The 17,795-nt window shown below is 53.7% G+C and overlaps 1 protein-coding gene across 2 annotated transcripts in view; it reads right to left on the bottom strand.

Annotated features, from left to right (window-relative positions):
- WSCD1 (WSC domain sialate O sulfotransferase 1) overlaps positions 1-17,795 on the bottom strand; it is a 43,580-nt gene that overhangs the window by 5,316 nt on the left and 20,469 nt on the right. For both annotated transcript variants that reach the window (XM_007451590.1, XM_007451589.1), the window contains 3 exons: positions 14,552-14,673; positions 1,404-1,563; positions 532-696 (listed from right to left, as the gene is read on the bottom strand). In XM_007451590.1, coding sequence (XP_007451652.1) covers positions 532-696; positions 1,404-1,563; positions 14,552-14,673 — 447 coding nt within the window. The remainder of the gene's footprint in view (positions 1-531; positions 697-1,403; positions 1,564-14,551; positions 14,674-17,795) is intronic.

The following is a 17,795-nucleotide window of genomic DNA, read 5'->3' as shown; positions in this document are numbered from 1 at the left end:
CCCGCGTCTCCTGCATCGGCAGGCGGACTCTCAAGCACTGCGCCACCAGGGAAGCCCTAAAAAATCGTATTTTGATAAGGTACACTTGCCTCAAAAACAAAGAAAAAAGAAATGAACACATGAAGTCAGTTTCCCCTAATTATTGAGGGTTCTAAACATTAAGGAAAACTCAAGGAATGTTTACAGAGAAGCAATCTAAGCTACTAGGCTTTCCCTTTGAATCCAGAACAGATCTTGTGAATTTTCTCTCAAAGTGTGGTCCTAGGGCTGGCTGTGTCAGCACCACCTAGGAGCTTGTTAGAAATGCCAATTCCTAGGCCCCATCTCAGATCGACTAAATCACACTCTCTTGGTGGAGGGGGGCGTGCAAACCAGGAAGCCATGTTGAATTAATAAGCCCTCAAGGTGACGCTTACGCGCGTTCAAGTTTGACAAGCACAGCTCTAGTGCTCCGAGGAGGACCTGGGCTGGAGAAGCCGCAGCCTGGGCGCTGGGAACCGCCTCCCTCCCTGCCCTGCAGCCTGCACTAACCTTTGTTGTAGAGAGTTCCATCAAAGTAGTAGCTCCCTGTGTAGAAGCCGGTGGCGTGCTCGATGAGGTGCCGCGCCCATGTGTTCCCGGCTCCCGGGAAGCTTGACAGAGCCACGAACACTTTGGATTTGGTGGGCAGGAACCTCCGGTCTGTGCACCGGGTATCTGAAAGTCCAGAGGTCGTCTCAGGGTTACCCACCTCCACTGTGGCTCCCAGACTCTCTCTCAGACTTCCCGAGATAGGAAATGCCAACCCAAGCCTCCCACTGGGAGATGAATGGGAAAACTGAGGCCCAAAAAGGGGAAGGGATTTGCCACCTGGACCTTGGCTGCACAGGTCCACGGCTGGCCAGAGAAAGCCCCAGTGATGACGAGACCTCCCAGTGTAAGAGTCTGGTGGGAATCAGCGTCCTGCAGACTCCCAAGGTCAGTGGGGGCAGACCTGCTTCTCACACAAGGAAGATGCTGGAGCCTGGGCACACAGCCTGGGTGACTTACTGGTCCCCAGGTCCTGGACTGGCTCACGGAGGCCCCCGTGGCCACTGGGCTGCCATGTCACCCAGCCCCACCACCCTGCCACTGCTATCCCTCTGGACACTGCCTCTCTCCTCGTCCTCAAACCACCTTCATCCCCAGAGAGACTCAGATAAAGGTCAGGTGCTCTTCAAACCGAGCCCCGCATCCTGTGTCCTGCCTCCAGGGATGGTGGAGGCCTCCTGTTCCCGTTATCCCAAGATAGGACCACCCACCAAGACACCTTCCCCGCCCCAGGACCGCATACTCAGTCCAAACCCCCAGACCAAGTGCCACAACCAGTGGTAGACACAGGAGGAGGGCCCTGCACACCTGTACGCCTCCGGGGCAGAACTCACCCTGCACGGGCGTCTGGTAGACCTCACAGTACTCCGCTAGCCTTTGGGCCTCAGACTCCTGGCCACACAGTGAGCTGTCCACAGCATCCCGCAGGTTGAACTGGGGGGTGGGGTAAGCACAGTAGCACTCCCAGCCCCTGAGGATGGCCAAGGGGAACTCCTGCCAGGGAAGGAGAGAAAGAGAAGCATCTTGGGCGAATGCAGGGGGCACGCCCCCACAGCTCAGGGACCAGAGTGAGCACGGGGGATGTCCTGCCAGCTGCACGGGATCTACAGGGGTGTCTGTCCATCCTTCCAGCGCTGGGCTCTGGGCCCAAACCCAGGGGAGACAAAGCTCCATGAGACGGGACCTCTGCCCTTTAGCAGCTCACCACTGGCCGGTGACGAGCCCACTGTTTTTTGTTTGTCTGTTTGGTTTTGTTTTTTATGATACTTACAGTCTTTATTTATGTAACTGGTCACATAGTCATAGCTGGTATTTATAACTACTTTCTTCTATTACCCATTCTTTATATGTGTGTGCGTGTGTGTATACATTTTTTTTTTTGCCACACCACATGGCATGCAGAACTTCCCCGACCAGGGATTGAACCCGTGCCCCCTGCAGTGGAGTCTTAATCACTGGACCACCAGGGAAGTCCAGAAAAGTCCACTGTTAATAGCACCGGTGCTATTACAGAGGGATGACTCCACTGGGGGGGACTGGACCTGGATTTTGGAGACATCTAGGGGGTCGTCAGGAGTGCCGGGGAGGGAACAGCATTCCAGGTGGGGAAACCACATGTGTCTGGGTTAGAATGGGACAGAAAGGCCCACCCAGGGCAGCTCAGCATTCAACATCTTTAACCAACAGACTGTGAGCCCCCAGTGACGTCTGGAATTCCCGCCAGCCCTCCCTGGAAAGAGACAGACCTAACCCCTGCTTCTGCAGTCCTGCTGCGGGGTGGGGTGCAGGGCCGGTGACAGATTCCCACACAGCATCTTTCCAGGACAGGAGGGGTGGGCAAGGTCAGGCCTTGACCACTCCGAGGTGCTCAGGCTGATGGGGGTTTCCTTAAATCAGAGGGGCCCTGCCAGGGTTAGAAGGCCAAGCCAATTCCTGGCGGTTTTTTACGTATGTTTCCTTGGTTCCCTCTGGGGAGGAGGCTGCACCCACCGCACAGCAGCGAGAGCTGGGGCGCTGGAATTGGGAAGGCCTGAATGTGAATTCAGGTTCACAGCCTGGGTAACCTTGAACCTTTCTGAATTTCACCATTGAACAAAGGGAATAAAACCCACCTTGCACATCGGTTGTGAAAACTAGATGAGAAAGGTCCAAATTGCCCAGCGCTGGGCCCAGCACACAGTAGGTGCTTTCTTCACAGGGGAGCGGGCCATCCTCGGCCTCCTTTCCCTGGTGGGCAATTCCTCCACTCACCTCTCCCACACATTTTACTTGAGCACCTACTATGCACCAGGCACCAGGTAGGACACTCAGCCCCATTTCCACTCTGCCTCTCCGTGTGCATCTTGCAAACGGGAGATGCGAGGCCCCCTGGAGCACAGAGAGAGGAGAGGAGTCCATCGGGTGTGTGCTTGGGGGCGAGGGAAGCAGTGGGCAGAGAAAACTTCTCGCTGCTAAGGGAAACGCTGAACAAACCTTTTTATTTTTTGCCCACAGCAAAAATCGCATAAATAAATAAATAAAGGAAAATCAATAGTGTCTTCTGAGTGTGGCTTGCCAGAGCCCAGGATCTCGGCACTCAGAAAAGACAGTGGATGGTGTCCCAGCCAGGGGAGGACGATGCAGAGCCTGGGGCCAGGTGGTCCCTTAGGAGGTAGGAGGGGAGGCTGCCGCCAGTGGAGGGCTGTTCTCCTAAGCGTAGGTGGGATGCTCTCCCAGAGGCCTCACAGCCCCCACGAAGGCCTCTCCCCACCCTGCTCCTCCATCAAGGCTCAGGAGCAGCTTTGCCTCTGCCAGCCCCACGTCCCTCTCTCAGGGCTGAGCTGCCATGTGGGGACAGGAGAGAATGCTTTCACTATTCTTACAATACACACCCCTACACACACACACACACACACACACACACACACACACACACACACAAAATCTGCTTCCAGAGCTCGGTTCTCACTTTGGCATTAGAAATACCCTTAAACATTTTATGGGACCATAAGCAAATCACCTCCCCTTTTGGAACCTTAGTTTCTCCATCTGTAAAATGGACATATTCCTTGAGTTGTCCTGCCTGGAAGAGTCAGAGGATCTCATTTCTCTCCCTCTGATCCACCGTGAGGGCCAGTGAGACTAGGACATTTATCCCCATGCCTTTCCTGGACAAGGCTTGAGTTGCAAATTTCTCCCAGGACAGGGGGCTAGCGGTAGGCAGACATTGTGGGTGTCCATGGGCTCATGTCCAGAGGCACCAGAGAGGAAGCACCCGGTAGGAGAAAAAGCACCAGGTTTACAATCCAACAGACCTGTACTCGAATCCCAGGGCCATGGTTGAATATCTGTATGACCTTGGACCAATCACTACCTGCCCCCCAAGTCTTGGCTGTCTCATCTGTCATCTGGGGGAAATAATATTCACACCATAGAGTGCTGGGAGAATGAAGGGAGGATGATGCATGAAAAGGACCCTGCACATAGTAAGGGCTCCCTTACTCTTAACTCTTAAGACCTTTAATTGTACTAGAGGCGGGCCCCAGACCACCCTCCTGACACGCAGAGTACCTGAGAGTTTGGTTCCTAAAATTCCTCTTTTTGGCTCCCCCTCCAAGGCCCCAAAAGCTCAGGATCAAGCAAAGGTTGGAAGTCCCTCTCCCAAGCCGCACTTGTGATCCTTAATCTCGATCAGACACATAAAGAAAAGAATCGCTGGGACTTCCCTAGTGGTTCAGTGGTTAAGAATCCACCTGCCAAAGCAGGGTACACGGGTTTGATCCCTGGTCTGGGAAGATCCCACATGCCACGGAGCAACTAAGTCCATGCGCCACAACTACTGAGCCTGCGCTCTAGAGCCCGTGAGCCACAACTACTGAAGTCCATGGGCCACAACTACTGAAGTCCACGCGCCTAGAGCCTGTGCACTGCAACAAGAGAAGCCACCGCAATGAGAAGCCCGCGCACCACAACGAAGAGTAGCCCCTGCTCGCCGCAACTAGAGAAAGCCCGCGCGCAGCAACGAAGACCCAACACAGCCAAAAAATAAAATTTAAAAATATATTTAAAAAAAGAAAAGAATTGCTTTGAGGGCTCAGTGGCCACAATGGGGCCCTAACCCTGGAACCAGGACCCACTCAGCCACAGCTGCCATCACTGTCAGAGCTGCAGTGATGTCCAGCACAGGCAGCTGGGGCCGCTGGGCTTGGAGTGAGGGGACAAAAGGCTGGACAAACCCCATCAGTACCTCTGGCTAGACTCCACCCACCCTGGGGCCCCCATGTCATTTCTCAACAGAAAGCGAATCTGTGTCCTGACCCTCAATCAGAATGTCGCTGGCTTTCTGGAAGCAAGTTCTCCTGCTGATGTGAGTTAGTGAAAAGCCATCACAAGAACTGCAACCTCTGGCCTCTCCCACTGCTATCCATCCTCTCCCGAAAAGCCCTCATCCCGTCTCGTCCCAGATCAATACCTTCATCACAGCGAGCAGCGGGAACAAGCAGCCTGGGTACCATGGCGGCAGCAGAGAGCACGCAGCTGTCTGCGTCTGTGTCTCCCACACTTCTATCCACGCTGGCTGTTATGGGCTGAATTGTGTCCCCTAAAATTCACATGTTGATGCCTTAACCCCCAGCACTTCAGAATATGACTGTATTTGGAGACAGGGCCTTTAAAGAGGCAATTAAGTTAAACTGGGCCATTAAGATGGGCCCCCATCGAATCTGACTGGTGTCGTTATGAGAAGAGATTAGGACCCAAGACACACAGAGATGGAGAACGCCATTGTCAAGCCAGAGAGACAGGCCTCAGAAGGAACCAACCGTGCCAACACTTTGATCTTGGACTTCTAGCCTCCATAACTGAGAGAAAATAAATTTCTATTGTTTAAGCCACCCAGCAGTCTGTGGGAATTTGTCATGACAGGCCGAGCAAACTAACACTAGCTCTCTTACCAGTCCTTGGCCACTGCAGTCTCGCTCCCACCTCAGGGCCTTTGCACTTGCTGTGCCCTCTGCCTGGAATGTCCTTTCCCAGATACCCTCACGGCTTTCTTTTTTTTAATTAATTTATTTTATTCATTTATTTTTGGCTGCATTGGGTCTTCGTTGCTGCACACGGGCTTTCTCTAGTTGCGGCGAGCGGGGGCTACTCTTCGTTGCGGAGTGTGGGCTTCTCATTGCAGTGTCTTCTCTTGTTGCGGAGCACGGGCTCTGTAGTTGTGGCTTGTGGGCTCTAGAACACAGGCTCAGCAGTTGTGGTGCACGGGCTTAGTTGCTCCACAGCATGTGGGATCTTCCCGGACCAGGGCTCGAACCCCTGTCCCCTGCATTGGCAGGCGGATTCTTAACCACTGCGCCACCAGGGAAGCCCCCCAGATACCCTTATGATTTTCTCCCTCACCTTCTGCAAGACCTCTTCTGTGAGGCCTTCCCTGGCCACCCCATTTCGAGTTGCAACATCCCTCCTGCTATCACTGATACACCCAATCCCTTGCTGTGTTTTCTACTTTTGTTTCAGTGATATAACTTACCTCGATGGAACACTCTGACCCTGAATGTACCACCCAGTCTGTTTTGATGAATGCCTATCAGGATACACAGCATTTCCCTCACACCAGTTTCCTCGGCCCCTTCCCAGTCATACCCGCCTCCCCCAAAGCAACCCCTAGTCTGACTTCCATCATCACAGATGAGTTTTGTCTGTTCTAGAATGGCCTATAAATAGAATCACTCAGCACATATTTTTGTGAGTCTGGTTTCTTTCAGAAAAATATTTGTTAAGTCCACCCATGTTGTTTTATCTGGCAGTGGATTGTTGCTTTTTATCGCTGAGTATCATTCCGTGTGTGGACATAACAATTTGTGGACTCCTTCACTCGATAGATCCCTGGACTGTTTTCAGTTTTTACCTATTACGAATAATGCTGCTATGCACATTCTTGGGCAAGACTTTCAGTGGATACACATCTTCATTTCCAACAGGTAAATATGTAAGGTTCCTGCTTCATTTTTCTCCACGGTGCTTGTCACCATTCAACAGACTATATATTTTACCTGGTTTACTATCTGCCTTTGCCCACAAGAATATAAGCCGGGATTTTTGTGTGTCTGGTGTGCTTTGCTGCATTCTCAGTACCTAGAATAAAGTCTAGAACATGGTGGATGCTTAATGAATGTTGGATGGATGAACAAACGAATGAATGAATGAATGAACGAATGTCCTTTCCAGATCCCAACTCCCCCCAGAGTTGTTGGCAACAGACTTGGACATGGGCCTTCTGTTGGTCACTTGTGCCATGAGTAAAGAGAAGAAAGCCTGCTCCATCTAAGCAAACCCTCCCTGACAACAGGAACCCCAGGGGACTCTGCCATCTTGAGATTCCTGTTCAGACAAGAACATTTCACCAACACATTTAAAAAGAAAAAAAAGTCTGCTCAGGGCAGGCTGGGTCTGTCTCCCTCCCCGGAGGTAACGGCTGATGTTGATGCCTCACGATCCTGTATCCCAGGGCTGTGGGGCCAGGCTGCCCCCACCAGGCTGACCCGAACCTTTTCGCTTCCTTGAGTGGATTAAACTGTCAAGTTCCCGGGTGTTTGCACAGCAACGGGAGAGCTGCAGACAGTAATGTGGTTTTATTTACAACATAACCTCTTCAGCAACATCACTGGATTCTGAAAACACAGAACCATTTTCAGCCCCTTGGGGATTTCTAAGACATGATTTCCTTAAAAATTAAATATTGATGAATCTTATCTCTCTGCCAACCTTGCTGCTCCCCGGTACCTCCACGTCAAGCTGCAGGGGGAGAGAGAGAGAGAGAGAGAGAGAACAAAAGCAAGAGCGAAAGCACAGAGAGAAAGAAGAGGAGACAATGAACCAAGATAAGGCAGAACAGGAACACAGATGTGATACTGCTTTGAACAGATGAGGAGTTCCGAGGGCAGGGTGGGTGCACACCCTGATCCCAGTACCTTCTCTACAGCCTGAGCCTGGGTGTCCAGGATGGGGGCTCAGGCGGGGACTGGGTCTGCAGTATGTCTGGGCATTCAGCCTGGAGCCGGGTCACGATACAGCCAGGGCTGGGCTCTCCGGGCAGCGGGGATCCACACGCCAAGGCTTGGCCACGGCCAAGGGGTCAAGGAGCGGACACTGCAACAGGCAAGGAGTGAGGCCTCAAGAAGGACCCCCACTGGGGTCTCCTGTTCTCCATCCTCGCTCCTCCTCGGGCACCTTTCTCAGGATCTCCAGGATTACACAGAATGACCAAACCTTCAGAGATGAGAACTTCTGGTTTCAGAAGGCGAAGCTGAGGCTTGGAGGCCGGCGGCAAGCAGCCCACGACCTCAGACCATCAGGGTGTGTGGGAGCAGAAGCCAGCCTTCCGGACTCCCAGTCCGGGGCTTTGCCACACACCACACTCAGCCCCTGGGAGGCAAAAAAGTGAATGCGGTGGGTTTGTGATGAAATTCAGGAACCGGCATGGAGGTTGCCTCTGACCAGTCTCTTGCCTCCAGAGGCGGAACTGGGGAACATTCAAGACACAGAAAGGAGAGGAGAGGCCCACGAAGGGGGATGTGGGGATGGGGATGAAAGGACCGGCTCTTGCTTTCCGGCAAATGTCAGTTTGAATGCAAACCCGTCCGCTGATCCTGTAACTGAGAGCATGTTTCCCTCTGATCTGACTGCAGGTGCGGGGCTGTGTGGTTTGGAGGGGCAGCTCCAAGTGGTTTGGGTCCACTGGGAGGTGGACCCAGTTTGAGGCCTGTCGTCAGGAATCCCGGGCTTTGAATCTCATCTGTGTGACTGTCGACAAGCTACCGGGCAGCTGTGAGCCTTGATTTTATCATCTGTAAAAGGGGCATAGCTTAATGATTAAGGGCTCTGGTGTGAGTTTAAATTTAGATGGCTTGAGTCTTGATTTCTCCAGCTGTAAGGGGGATTTTAGGATGCAATGAAATACTCTCATCTCTTGGTATCTGCAAGGGATGGGTTCCAGGACCTGGCACAGATACCCAAATCCGTGGTTCCTCAAGGCTGTGGTTCCGTGTTCGTGGATTCAACCAATGGCTGATGATGTATACTGTGGTACGAATTTATTGAAAAAAATCCACACGTAAGTGGACAAGTGCAGTTCAAACCTGTGCTCTTCAAGGAACAACTATACTATTACGGGGCCTTTCAGAGAGCAGACCCTCAGCAAGTTGGCTGGTCCGAGTCCGGGGGAGGCCAAAGGCATGTGGTGGGGGCATTAGGCCACCTCGCTGTATTCATTCTTCTCCACAGGAAGAGCTAACTCACCAGCCCTCTTCCACACGTCCAGCCTCACAGGTGCTGCCTCAGGATAACTTTGAGCTAAATGTCAGAGTGTCTCCAGGGGCCCCTAGGGGATGTCCCCTTGGGCGATGGCTCTCCGCAGACTGGAGCCCCAGACAGCAGACAGAGGTAGTAATTCAGCCCCACGCAGGATGGACTGCATCCATCGGGATCCAAGGGCACGTGGCCAGAGCCACCGCCCAGCAGAGAACAAGCCGGCTCCGCGTTAATGCGCACAGGCAGCTGGGTTAGCGCCTCCTTTAAACGGACAGAGGAAAAACCTCGGAAGAAATGTCGAAGGGAAAACATCCAGGTGATGACTATTCTGTGTGAAGAACTTATACACCCCGAAGAGGCTAAAAGAGGGCAGGCAGAAAGGATAATACCTCTCTCCCTGCGATGCCTTTCTCAGTAGGACCACGAGCGGTTGCTCGGAGAACAAACCTCAGATCACAAGGTGTAACAGCCGAAGCTTCACACGTTAGTAACCTATTTGCAGATGGTGCCAGATTTCACCCATCAGTCCCACCGCAGGAATGGCACACTCCCACGAATGGCCTATCTACTCGAACAGCAATGCGGGGCTTCAAAATTAATGACCCCACATCCGAATGGGTAGCAACGCAAACATCTAAGATCATTTTCACCTTCTGTTCAAAATGAAGGAGGTGATAACATCTAGAGGCCAGAGAATGAGCAGGTTTTCTTCCATCACCAACACGATCGCAGAAAATTAGACAAGATCATTTTACTGTGTTTAAAAACACATTACACAGGTCAAGTCGCCCTTGCTGGCAGAGAGTCAGATCATTAAGACGCTGACGTGGCCCCAAATGTTCTTTCCCTGTCAAACTACACTCTGGGAGCTCCCCCAATCCGTTGTAACGAACTAGCAAAAAGCAGTAGAGATTTTTATCGGGAGCCACAAATAAATCTCAGATGGTACTCGAAATTCGGGCATGGCACAAAGAAGGCTCCCCCTCTTTTCCGTTTGCATGCCCCACCTCTGGCGTCTGCCGCTCCCGGCCCCCCTGCCCAGCCAGCCCTAATTAGGCATGTTGTCCCCACCCTCAGGTTCAGCTCTGCCCCATTTAACAGTCTGCTGTGAGCATTTTCCATCATAAAAGTCATTGAAAACATTTTCAATGGCTGTACTATAGTCCACTGTACGGCCGTGGCATAATATAACCATTCCCACACCGTGGGACATCTCAGCTTGTCTTGCAGCCAAATTAGGATGAGATGGAGCTGCCACTGGGACGTCTCTGCAGCCTCGGTGCCACCAGCCTTTCCAGAGAGGAAGTGCTTGGCACGTCGGTCAGGAAAGTACAGCCAGAACTCTCCAAATTCACCTCTCTCATTCGCCCTCAACGTCCAGGAGAGGAGAGAGAAGACCCTTCCTGCAAATAGATCCCTGGCCTCTGCAGGCCTGGGTCAGCTGAACTTCCAACTGATCCTGTATCCACCAGACCTCAACGCTGGAGGCGGAATTTTCACCAGGATTCAGACGCGTGGGGAATGTGAACCGGGCCTGGGTATGGCTGAGCCAACACATTCCGGGTCAGTGGTTCCCCTGCAGGGGACCCCTGGCTATGTCTGGAGACAGTCTGGGTTGTCACAGCTAAGTGGGGAGTACTATTGGTATGTAGTAGGTAGAGGCCAGGGATGCTGCTAAATATCCTACAATGTACAGACAGATCCCCAAACAATTATCCAACTCGAAATGTCAACAGTTGCAAGGATGAGCAACCCTGCCCTAGAGTGAGATCAGGGTCCCAGCCTACCTCCCACTGGGAACCTGAGAGCTGATGGGGATCATCAGGAGGCCTGAGTACAAGTCATACCAACAACCGCAGAGCAGAATGAGGGAGAAGGGAGGAACAGACATTCTGGGAACCAGAGGCTCACTCTGTCAGGCAGATGGTGGTTTTACTTACAAGCATGACATCTGGGGCATCATCCTTGCCCTACCTGGAATTCCTAATTCCAGAGCCAGGTCACAGGTGGACTTCGGTCACAGTTTTGCCAAGGCATCTCTGGGGGTGGCCCTGAGGACTGCTGTCTCCCAAAGGGATCCACAGAGAACACCCCTCACCCCAGAGCATCCTACCCACAGCTATGAAGCCCCACACCAGTCATACCGCCCCCTCCCTGCCACACCATCAGTAGCTCCCTCTTACCCACCGAGAAACATCTGGACTTGGAGGCGGGCATTGCAGCTTGTCCCCGTCTTACCTTTCACATGGCACCACGGAGCCCTGCACTCCGGGCGGGCTGGCTGCCTTCCCACTACCTCACTCCTGCCCAGCCACTGCCTAATTTTATGATGCACCCCTCACGGCCCTCCCCTGCCCGCTGACGCCGCCCCACACCCTCCAGCTCTAACCCTTCCAAAAAGTTGCAGCCCTCCTACTGAAGCCTCCCTCATCCCCATCAGGCAGTGGCCTCCCTCTGCTGTATGTCAGAACCACCCAGTTCCTGTCTTAGCCCTTCTTCAGGGGTGAGCTCTACCTCCTGGGGCAGCTGGCACCCCCCCACCCCTGTAAGTGTCAGTGCATGTGTTTGGCCCCTGCCCCACAGGTAGGCCCTGCCAAGACCTGCTTTCAACTTGAAAGCTGGAAATGGTGACTCTGATCCTCACAGCTGCAACATTCCGTGGATCGAAACAATGGGACTCAAGGCAACAGCCACTGTCCCTGCCCCATCTGACAATACAGGGGAGGCCAGGATATGAGCCAAGCTGTCAGCACAGATTCTGACGCCTGTAGGGCAAAGGCCATTTCTGAGAACCCTGGACGCCCTTTCATCCTTGTTCTGACCTCAACAATTCGCAGCATCACTGCCCAGAGCCAAGCAAGTAACCTGCCCTTGAAACGCATCTCGAGGGGAGACGTACAAAATGCAAAGGTGCAAAACGGCATAAGCTATCAACAACCCTCAGGTATCTTTTGGCACACGTTGCAATGTGAGATTGCAGCGGTTTGGATTTCTGTCAGTGAATATGAAGAATGGCTGGAAATAGGAGTTGAAGGTTTAAAATCCTCAAGTTCTGTGTCTGTAACCACAAGGCAGAATTCTCTGGGCCCCTGTGGGCTGCCCCAGGGGAGGCATCCCCAGAATACCGGGCCGTCTACCTGGGATGCTGCTTTGAAGTTATCCTCTCCAAAAGAAGAGGCACAAGGATGCCTTGCTTCCCTCTCATGCAGAGCTGGTGGGGCGTAAAATTAACACAACCTTTGCCGAGGGCAGCACGGCAAAGTCTACCCACAGGACAAGGACAGACAGCCTTCGACCTGGCACCTCCTAAGAATTTCATCTGGCAGGTCCACCACCGACACAAAACGACCCACCTACGAGGACAGTCATCAGAGCCTTGTTTGTAAAAGCAAAAGACTGGAAACAACCTAAATGCTTAACAGTGGGGCGTTGGTTAGATAAGTTATAGGACATCCATGTAATTGAATAAAAGAGTGGGAAAGCGCTTTCTGTGCCAATGTGGAGCAATCTCTAAGAGAGAGGAGGGGATTGTGGGGCAGAGCAGTGTGTGTGGCTTGTTCCCATCTGTGGGGTTTGTAAAAACATCGTGACTCTGTAAAGGAACAACAACTTGAATATTCATAGAATCTCTCTGAGAGTGGCTGGCCGAGGTCAGGTCCGTCGGCTGCGTCCAAGGAAGGACATTGAGTGGACGACACACAAGGGTGAGAGGAAGACTTTCCCCTCGATCCCCTTTGGTGTCTTTTTACTGTGTTCCATGTGAGCATGTTATCTATTGAAAATAATTTAAAACATCAAAGAGGCTGCCCGCTCCCTTTCCTCTTGTTTCTTTTCCTGTCTCCTGTCTCCTCCGGCTTAACTCGCCTGTCCCCTTCCCCCGCCGATGTCACACCGAGAGGCAGCAGCGTGAAAAGCACGGGGCGTGGTGTCGAGAGTGGGATGTAAAGCCCCGTCGCTCCGTGCCTGCGTGTGAGAGCTCTCACTCCTGCAAACCTGCACTGGCTCCGCAGCAAGCAGGGGTCAGACTACCCCCGCTCACGGAGCACTGAGAGCCAGCCGTGAGCCGACCACCAGTGGGAAGGCTGCAACCCAGCGCCCGGCACACAGGAAGACGCCTCTATGTCTGCTGACCGGGAGGCTGGCCTTTAGCAGGCCCAGATCAGCTGAGTTCCTCTGATTCCAGTGCGCGGCTCTCCAGGGAGCCGCTCTGAACTGCAGGTGTGAAGGAAGCCCAGAGAGGGCGGCTTGCTTCCCTGCTGGGCGAGCAGGTGTCCCTGCCATCTCTACTGGCTCTGATCCCACCTGGGGGAGAGGGGCGGAAGGGGTCCCCAGGCCAGATGTCTGTGAATCAACAAACAGTCTTTTCGGCTCCCAGAATTGTGTCTCATGAGCCCTGATGCCTAAGACATCCTTGGCAGTGGCTTTGGAAATGCCGGAGATGTCAGACAGCCACTTCAAAGGCCGCGACTGTGCAAGAGGGAAGCGAGTAGGAAAAAGGCTTTGTCTCCCCCCACCTCCAAGGGAAGCATCTCAATAGGGCTGAGAGCACGGCAGCTCCCTGTGGGTTGGGGCCCCAAGCAGGGAGTGCTTCTTTGTGTCCAACTACACGTGCTTTCGCTGAGGCCCATGCCCTGTACCCTTCTAACAACCAGCAGGCTACGGAGCTAGGCAGAGTTCAAATCCTGGATCTCCCCCTTCCTGGCCGTGTGACCTCGGGCAGGATGCCCGAGCTCTCTGTTTCCTCCCCTGCAAAATGCAGTTAATCAGAGCACCTATGGTTGCCAAGGGGATTAAATGGGTTAACACATGTAAAGTTGGAACAGAACCTGGAATAAATGATCAATACCTGTTAGCTTCTGTTGATAAATACCATCATCGTTGCCAAGGCCCTCCTCTCTCCTAGCCCTACTCTGTTACACTGCCACGTATCACAGTCCCATCAAGGCTACTGAACCCCAGCACATCGGAGCAGCCCCAAATCCCAGCCTACTGCCACCCGGGGCTATTTCCAGGGCCACGGCATCCAGCCCAATCTGGAGACCACGGGTCTCCAGCCCCAGCTCTCAAAGCTCTTTGGGCGGCCCGCCGGTCCTGCCAGCCTCGCTTCACACCCCGTCCCCGGTCCTGCTTTGTGCAAGCCCCACGTGGCCTTGATCAACATTTCCCACCCTGGAGTTGGCATGCAATGCAGGGACAGTGGTCTTTGGTGCCCAGCCCAGCCCCTGCACAGAGCCACACTCCACTCCTCAGCCCAGGCTGAACCAAAGTTACATGAGTGACTACAGCCCCCGAAAGTCAGATTCATGGCCCAACGCTGTCAGCGCAAATAACAGAAAATCTGCACTCCCCAAGTCCCAAGCCAGCATCTTCCTGTTTCCAAACCAAGTCAGCTTAACATCTGACACTTGTGCCAAGAGCTCACGTCGGGAAAGGCACGATTCTTTCAGCTTTACAACCTGCTCTCACAATTCCCCACCCAGCCCCGGATCACCTTGTTAGCAGGCTTCCTGCTGGCATCCTCGGCGACTCTGCTGCATCATCGCCCGCCGCCCTCCCGGACCTCCCTCCTCAGCTCCCACCCAGGCTCCGAGGATGGACAGCCGCAGCCCCGCACGGGCGCCTGCCCCTCCCTGAGACCACCGCTCAGGCTGGATGGTTAAGGACAGGGCCGTGAGGTCATAACTGCTCTTACTTTCTGCGAACAAAAGCCTGAACACGTCTCCACGGTCACGTTGGCCTGTACCAGGGAGTCGGGGAAGGCGTGGGTGACGTTCTCCAGCAGTCGGAAGCAGCCCCGGTATGTGACGGTCCTTCCTGCGGGGAAGGAAATGGGGCTCCGGTGAGAAATGGTGCCCACCGTTCTTGGTGCCTGTCACAGAGGAAAACGGTGGCTTCAGATACCGAAACAGGTGGAAATACACTCAGGAAAGGCAGATTTCCAATCGGAGAGGGCAAACTGCCCGCAGAGGCTGTGGTCAAGCCAAGCTCCTGAGAGAAACCAGGCACCAGAACCTTCGTTAGCCTTGGTCGCCGGGGTCACCGACAAGGGACCATTTGGCTTAAGCTTCTGAACTCATGTCTTGCTTCTCCTGCCAGCCTTCGGGGGACAGTGTGCGTCCCCTCCTCCTCCTTCCCTCTCTCCCTTCCTTCCTTCCTTCCTTCCTTCCTTCCAGAAATCGGGATTGTGCATCCATTCTGTGCTAGATTCTGCACTAGGTGACCCAAGAGATTGATACTCTGGAAAACTCTGTCCTACCCACGCACGCACGAAAAGAAAAGTCGATTTGGAAACCTGAAATCCTGCCACACTCCCTCTTGCTGTGCCGTCGAGTCACACCACTACTTTGCTTTCTCTCTGATCTTGAACTCCCGCCAAATTCTAGGAATACTCCTCAAGCCCGTGGTACACAGGCTGCCAAGTTGTTCTACAGACCTTCTGGTGGAGAAGTTCAGCTCCCTAGTTGGCTTCCTTGGTGTGGGGAACAAACCTTCTGGAATGTTCCGGCACCAACTGTTCCTATTTCCTCCAGACTCCTCAGAGTTTCTCTGGATGGCGTCCTGACTCTCATCCCATGCTCCTTTTAACACAACATCTCCCGGGGCTCAGCATCTCTCCCGGTTCTCTCCGCCTGCCACACCTCTTGGAGAGAGCAGAAACCCTCTAGCCAGCCGGCGCCATGGCGGGAGGCTCTCTCCACGCAAAACTACAAAGCAGGACCAAACTCTGGGTCCGGAAGCCCATCCTATCGACCATGGCACCAGTGGTCTGGGCATCAGGGCACGGACCTATCAGGGCACAGATGAAGGAAAGCAGCCTGGTGCTGGGAAAACAGTCCAGGCAGAGCATCCTAACGATGGCCTGGGATCAAGCCCCGGCACTGCCAGGGACTCAGTCAGCAATCTGGGCGTGTCATGGACTCAGAGACTCTCCATTTTCTCACCTAAGTAACGCCTGGCAGCTAGAGTTGTTCTGAGGGATGACATGCACCCACGTGCCAGCCCCCATGGGGCTGCATCTCCCAGAGCCACTTTCCTGCCCTGGATTTTGGTGCAAGGGCCTGGGGTGATGACTTGTGCAGGACCCACAGAACTCTGTCCTGTCCTGTGGCATGACTGGGCCCCCAAAGGACAAAATATCTAGACGGACTGGGCTGTGGTCCTCGGTCAGCTGCACTGGGGTGGGACAGACTCCAGGGAGACAGGCTCCGGGCCACATGGCAAGGGAGGGTGAGCAGGGCGAGTGGGGTGATCAGTATTCTGGTGAGTACCTCCCTGTGGCCTGGGAGGAGGCTGCATCTGGGTCACCCCAATGCTCCCCACACCCAGCCCTGACCCTGACACACAGCAGGTGCCCAATGTGTGCTGACAGAATAAGGAATTGGACACGACAGGGCAGGTGAGGGCGCGGCATAAGCTGTAACAGGTCAGTGATACAGGATGCTGCTATAAGTGCAGCATCGGCTGCCTCTAGACTTCACCGCTGTGACTGTCGGGGAAGAGGCTGTCACCCAGGGCAGTCCATTCACACATCCTTCTCTCCCGCTCCCCAGGTGACAGCTCCAGGGGTGCTTAGGGCAGAAGGATACCTCCAAGATGGAGCCACTGATGACTTGCTCTGCACCTCCCTCTGGTCCCAACCCGGGGGGCACCTTCATGGCTCTTACTCCTGTGAGAGCTCCTTGCCAGTGAGAAGCTGAAATTTCAGATGGCCGGTCACCTGGTCACCTCTTGACAGAGATCCTGTCGGTTCATGCCCCTGAGAAGGGAGCAGGCAGGCAAAGGTCAGCCGTGCAGGCTCCGCAGCCTGCCAGAAGGGGTGGCTGTTCCACCGTTTCAACATTAACTATGACAACAAGTCTAAGCCGACTTGAGATCTGAGGCTGGCTTGAATGTCTGGACCATCTGACCCTTAACCAGTGGGCAACCTAGAGCCAAATACTGATCTCTAAGGGTCAGTGGCTGAGCAGGCAGGACGAGCTGCCAGGGCAGCCCAGAGCCCACATACAGACCTGATCCTCCTGGCGGACAGGGCTGAGGAGTCAGGGGGGCTAATGTTGTTTGAACCCAGGAAAATCAAAGGTCCAGGAAGCCCTCCTGGAACAGTTTGGTCCTCAGGAAGCCCATGTGGATGCCCAGATGACAGGGCAGGACTTGATACCCATGTACCATGGCAAACTGCTGAGCCAGGACAGGGCCTGCCACAGAGTAGGTGTCAATGAGTATCTGTTGAGTTAATGGCTCATTAGTAAATCCGTAGAGTGCATTGTCAGGGTCTCCACCCCTGTCCCCATTCCCCCATCTGGAGCCCTGGTTCCCAGACAATCCTGTCTGAATATAGGAAGCATCAGAATAGCCTAGCTGGCTGGGTCTGAGCACTGAGCCACTCTCCCCATCACTCTGACCCCATAGATGGTAGCCAGTGTTGGCTTTGAAGCTCACCCGTGCTTCTCTGAGCTGGATTTCTGGACTGCTTAGCAAACTCCTTAGTCACTAGGAAAGCTCTCCCAGAAACCCCTCTGCAGTCTTCGCTTCTGACCTGACACCTTTCTCTGAGCTCTGTCCAGTCCTTGAACGAATCCATCAGCTCTCCTGGAGCCCTGGTCCATGGCCAGAGGTGGCTGAGTTCATGAGCTCATGTTCCTGGATGCTGGGCTGTGCCTCCATCACCTGCAGTCTCACTCTTGCCAGTGGTGGGGGGAGGTCTCCCACGCCCTGACTGTTTCCCAGCCTGGCCCCTCCCAGTCAGGAAGAGGATGGCTCCCCAAATGTGCAAATGTACACAGCCACATATTATTTTATAAAAGGGCCTTTTATAATTACATCAAGTGGATCTGCAGCTCATCTTGCAATGAGGACAAACCTGAGTTTCACAAACATCTAGCTGGGCCCCCTCAGTTGTCAGCTCTGTTTTTTTGGGTTTTTTTTTTTTTTTTTTT

Source organism: Lipotes vexillifer, unplaced genomic scaffold (genome assembly GCF_000442215.2).
Source record: "Lipotes vexillifer unplaced genomic scaffold, Lipotes_vexillifer_v1.1 scaffold126, whole genome shotgun sequence".
In the NCBI taxonomy this organism is placed as follows: Eukaryota; Metazoa; Chordata; class Mammalia; order Artiodactyla; family Lipotidae; genus Lipotes; species Lipotes vexillifer.
The sequence above is the reverse complement of the archived record's forward strand: the minus strand, read 5'-3'. Positions and strand labels throughout refer to the sequence as shown.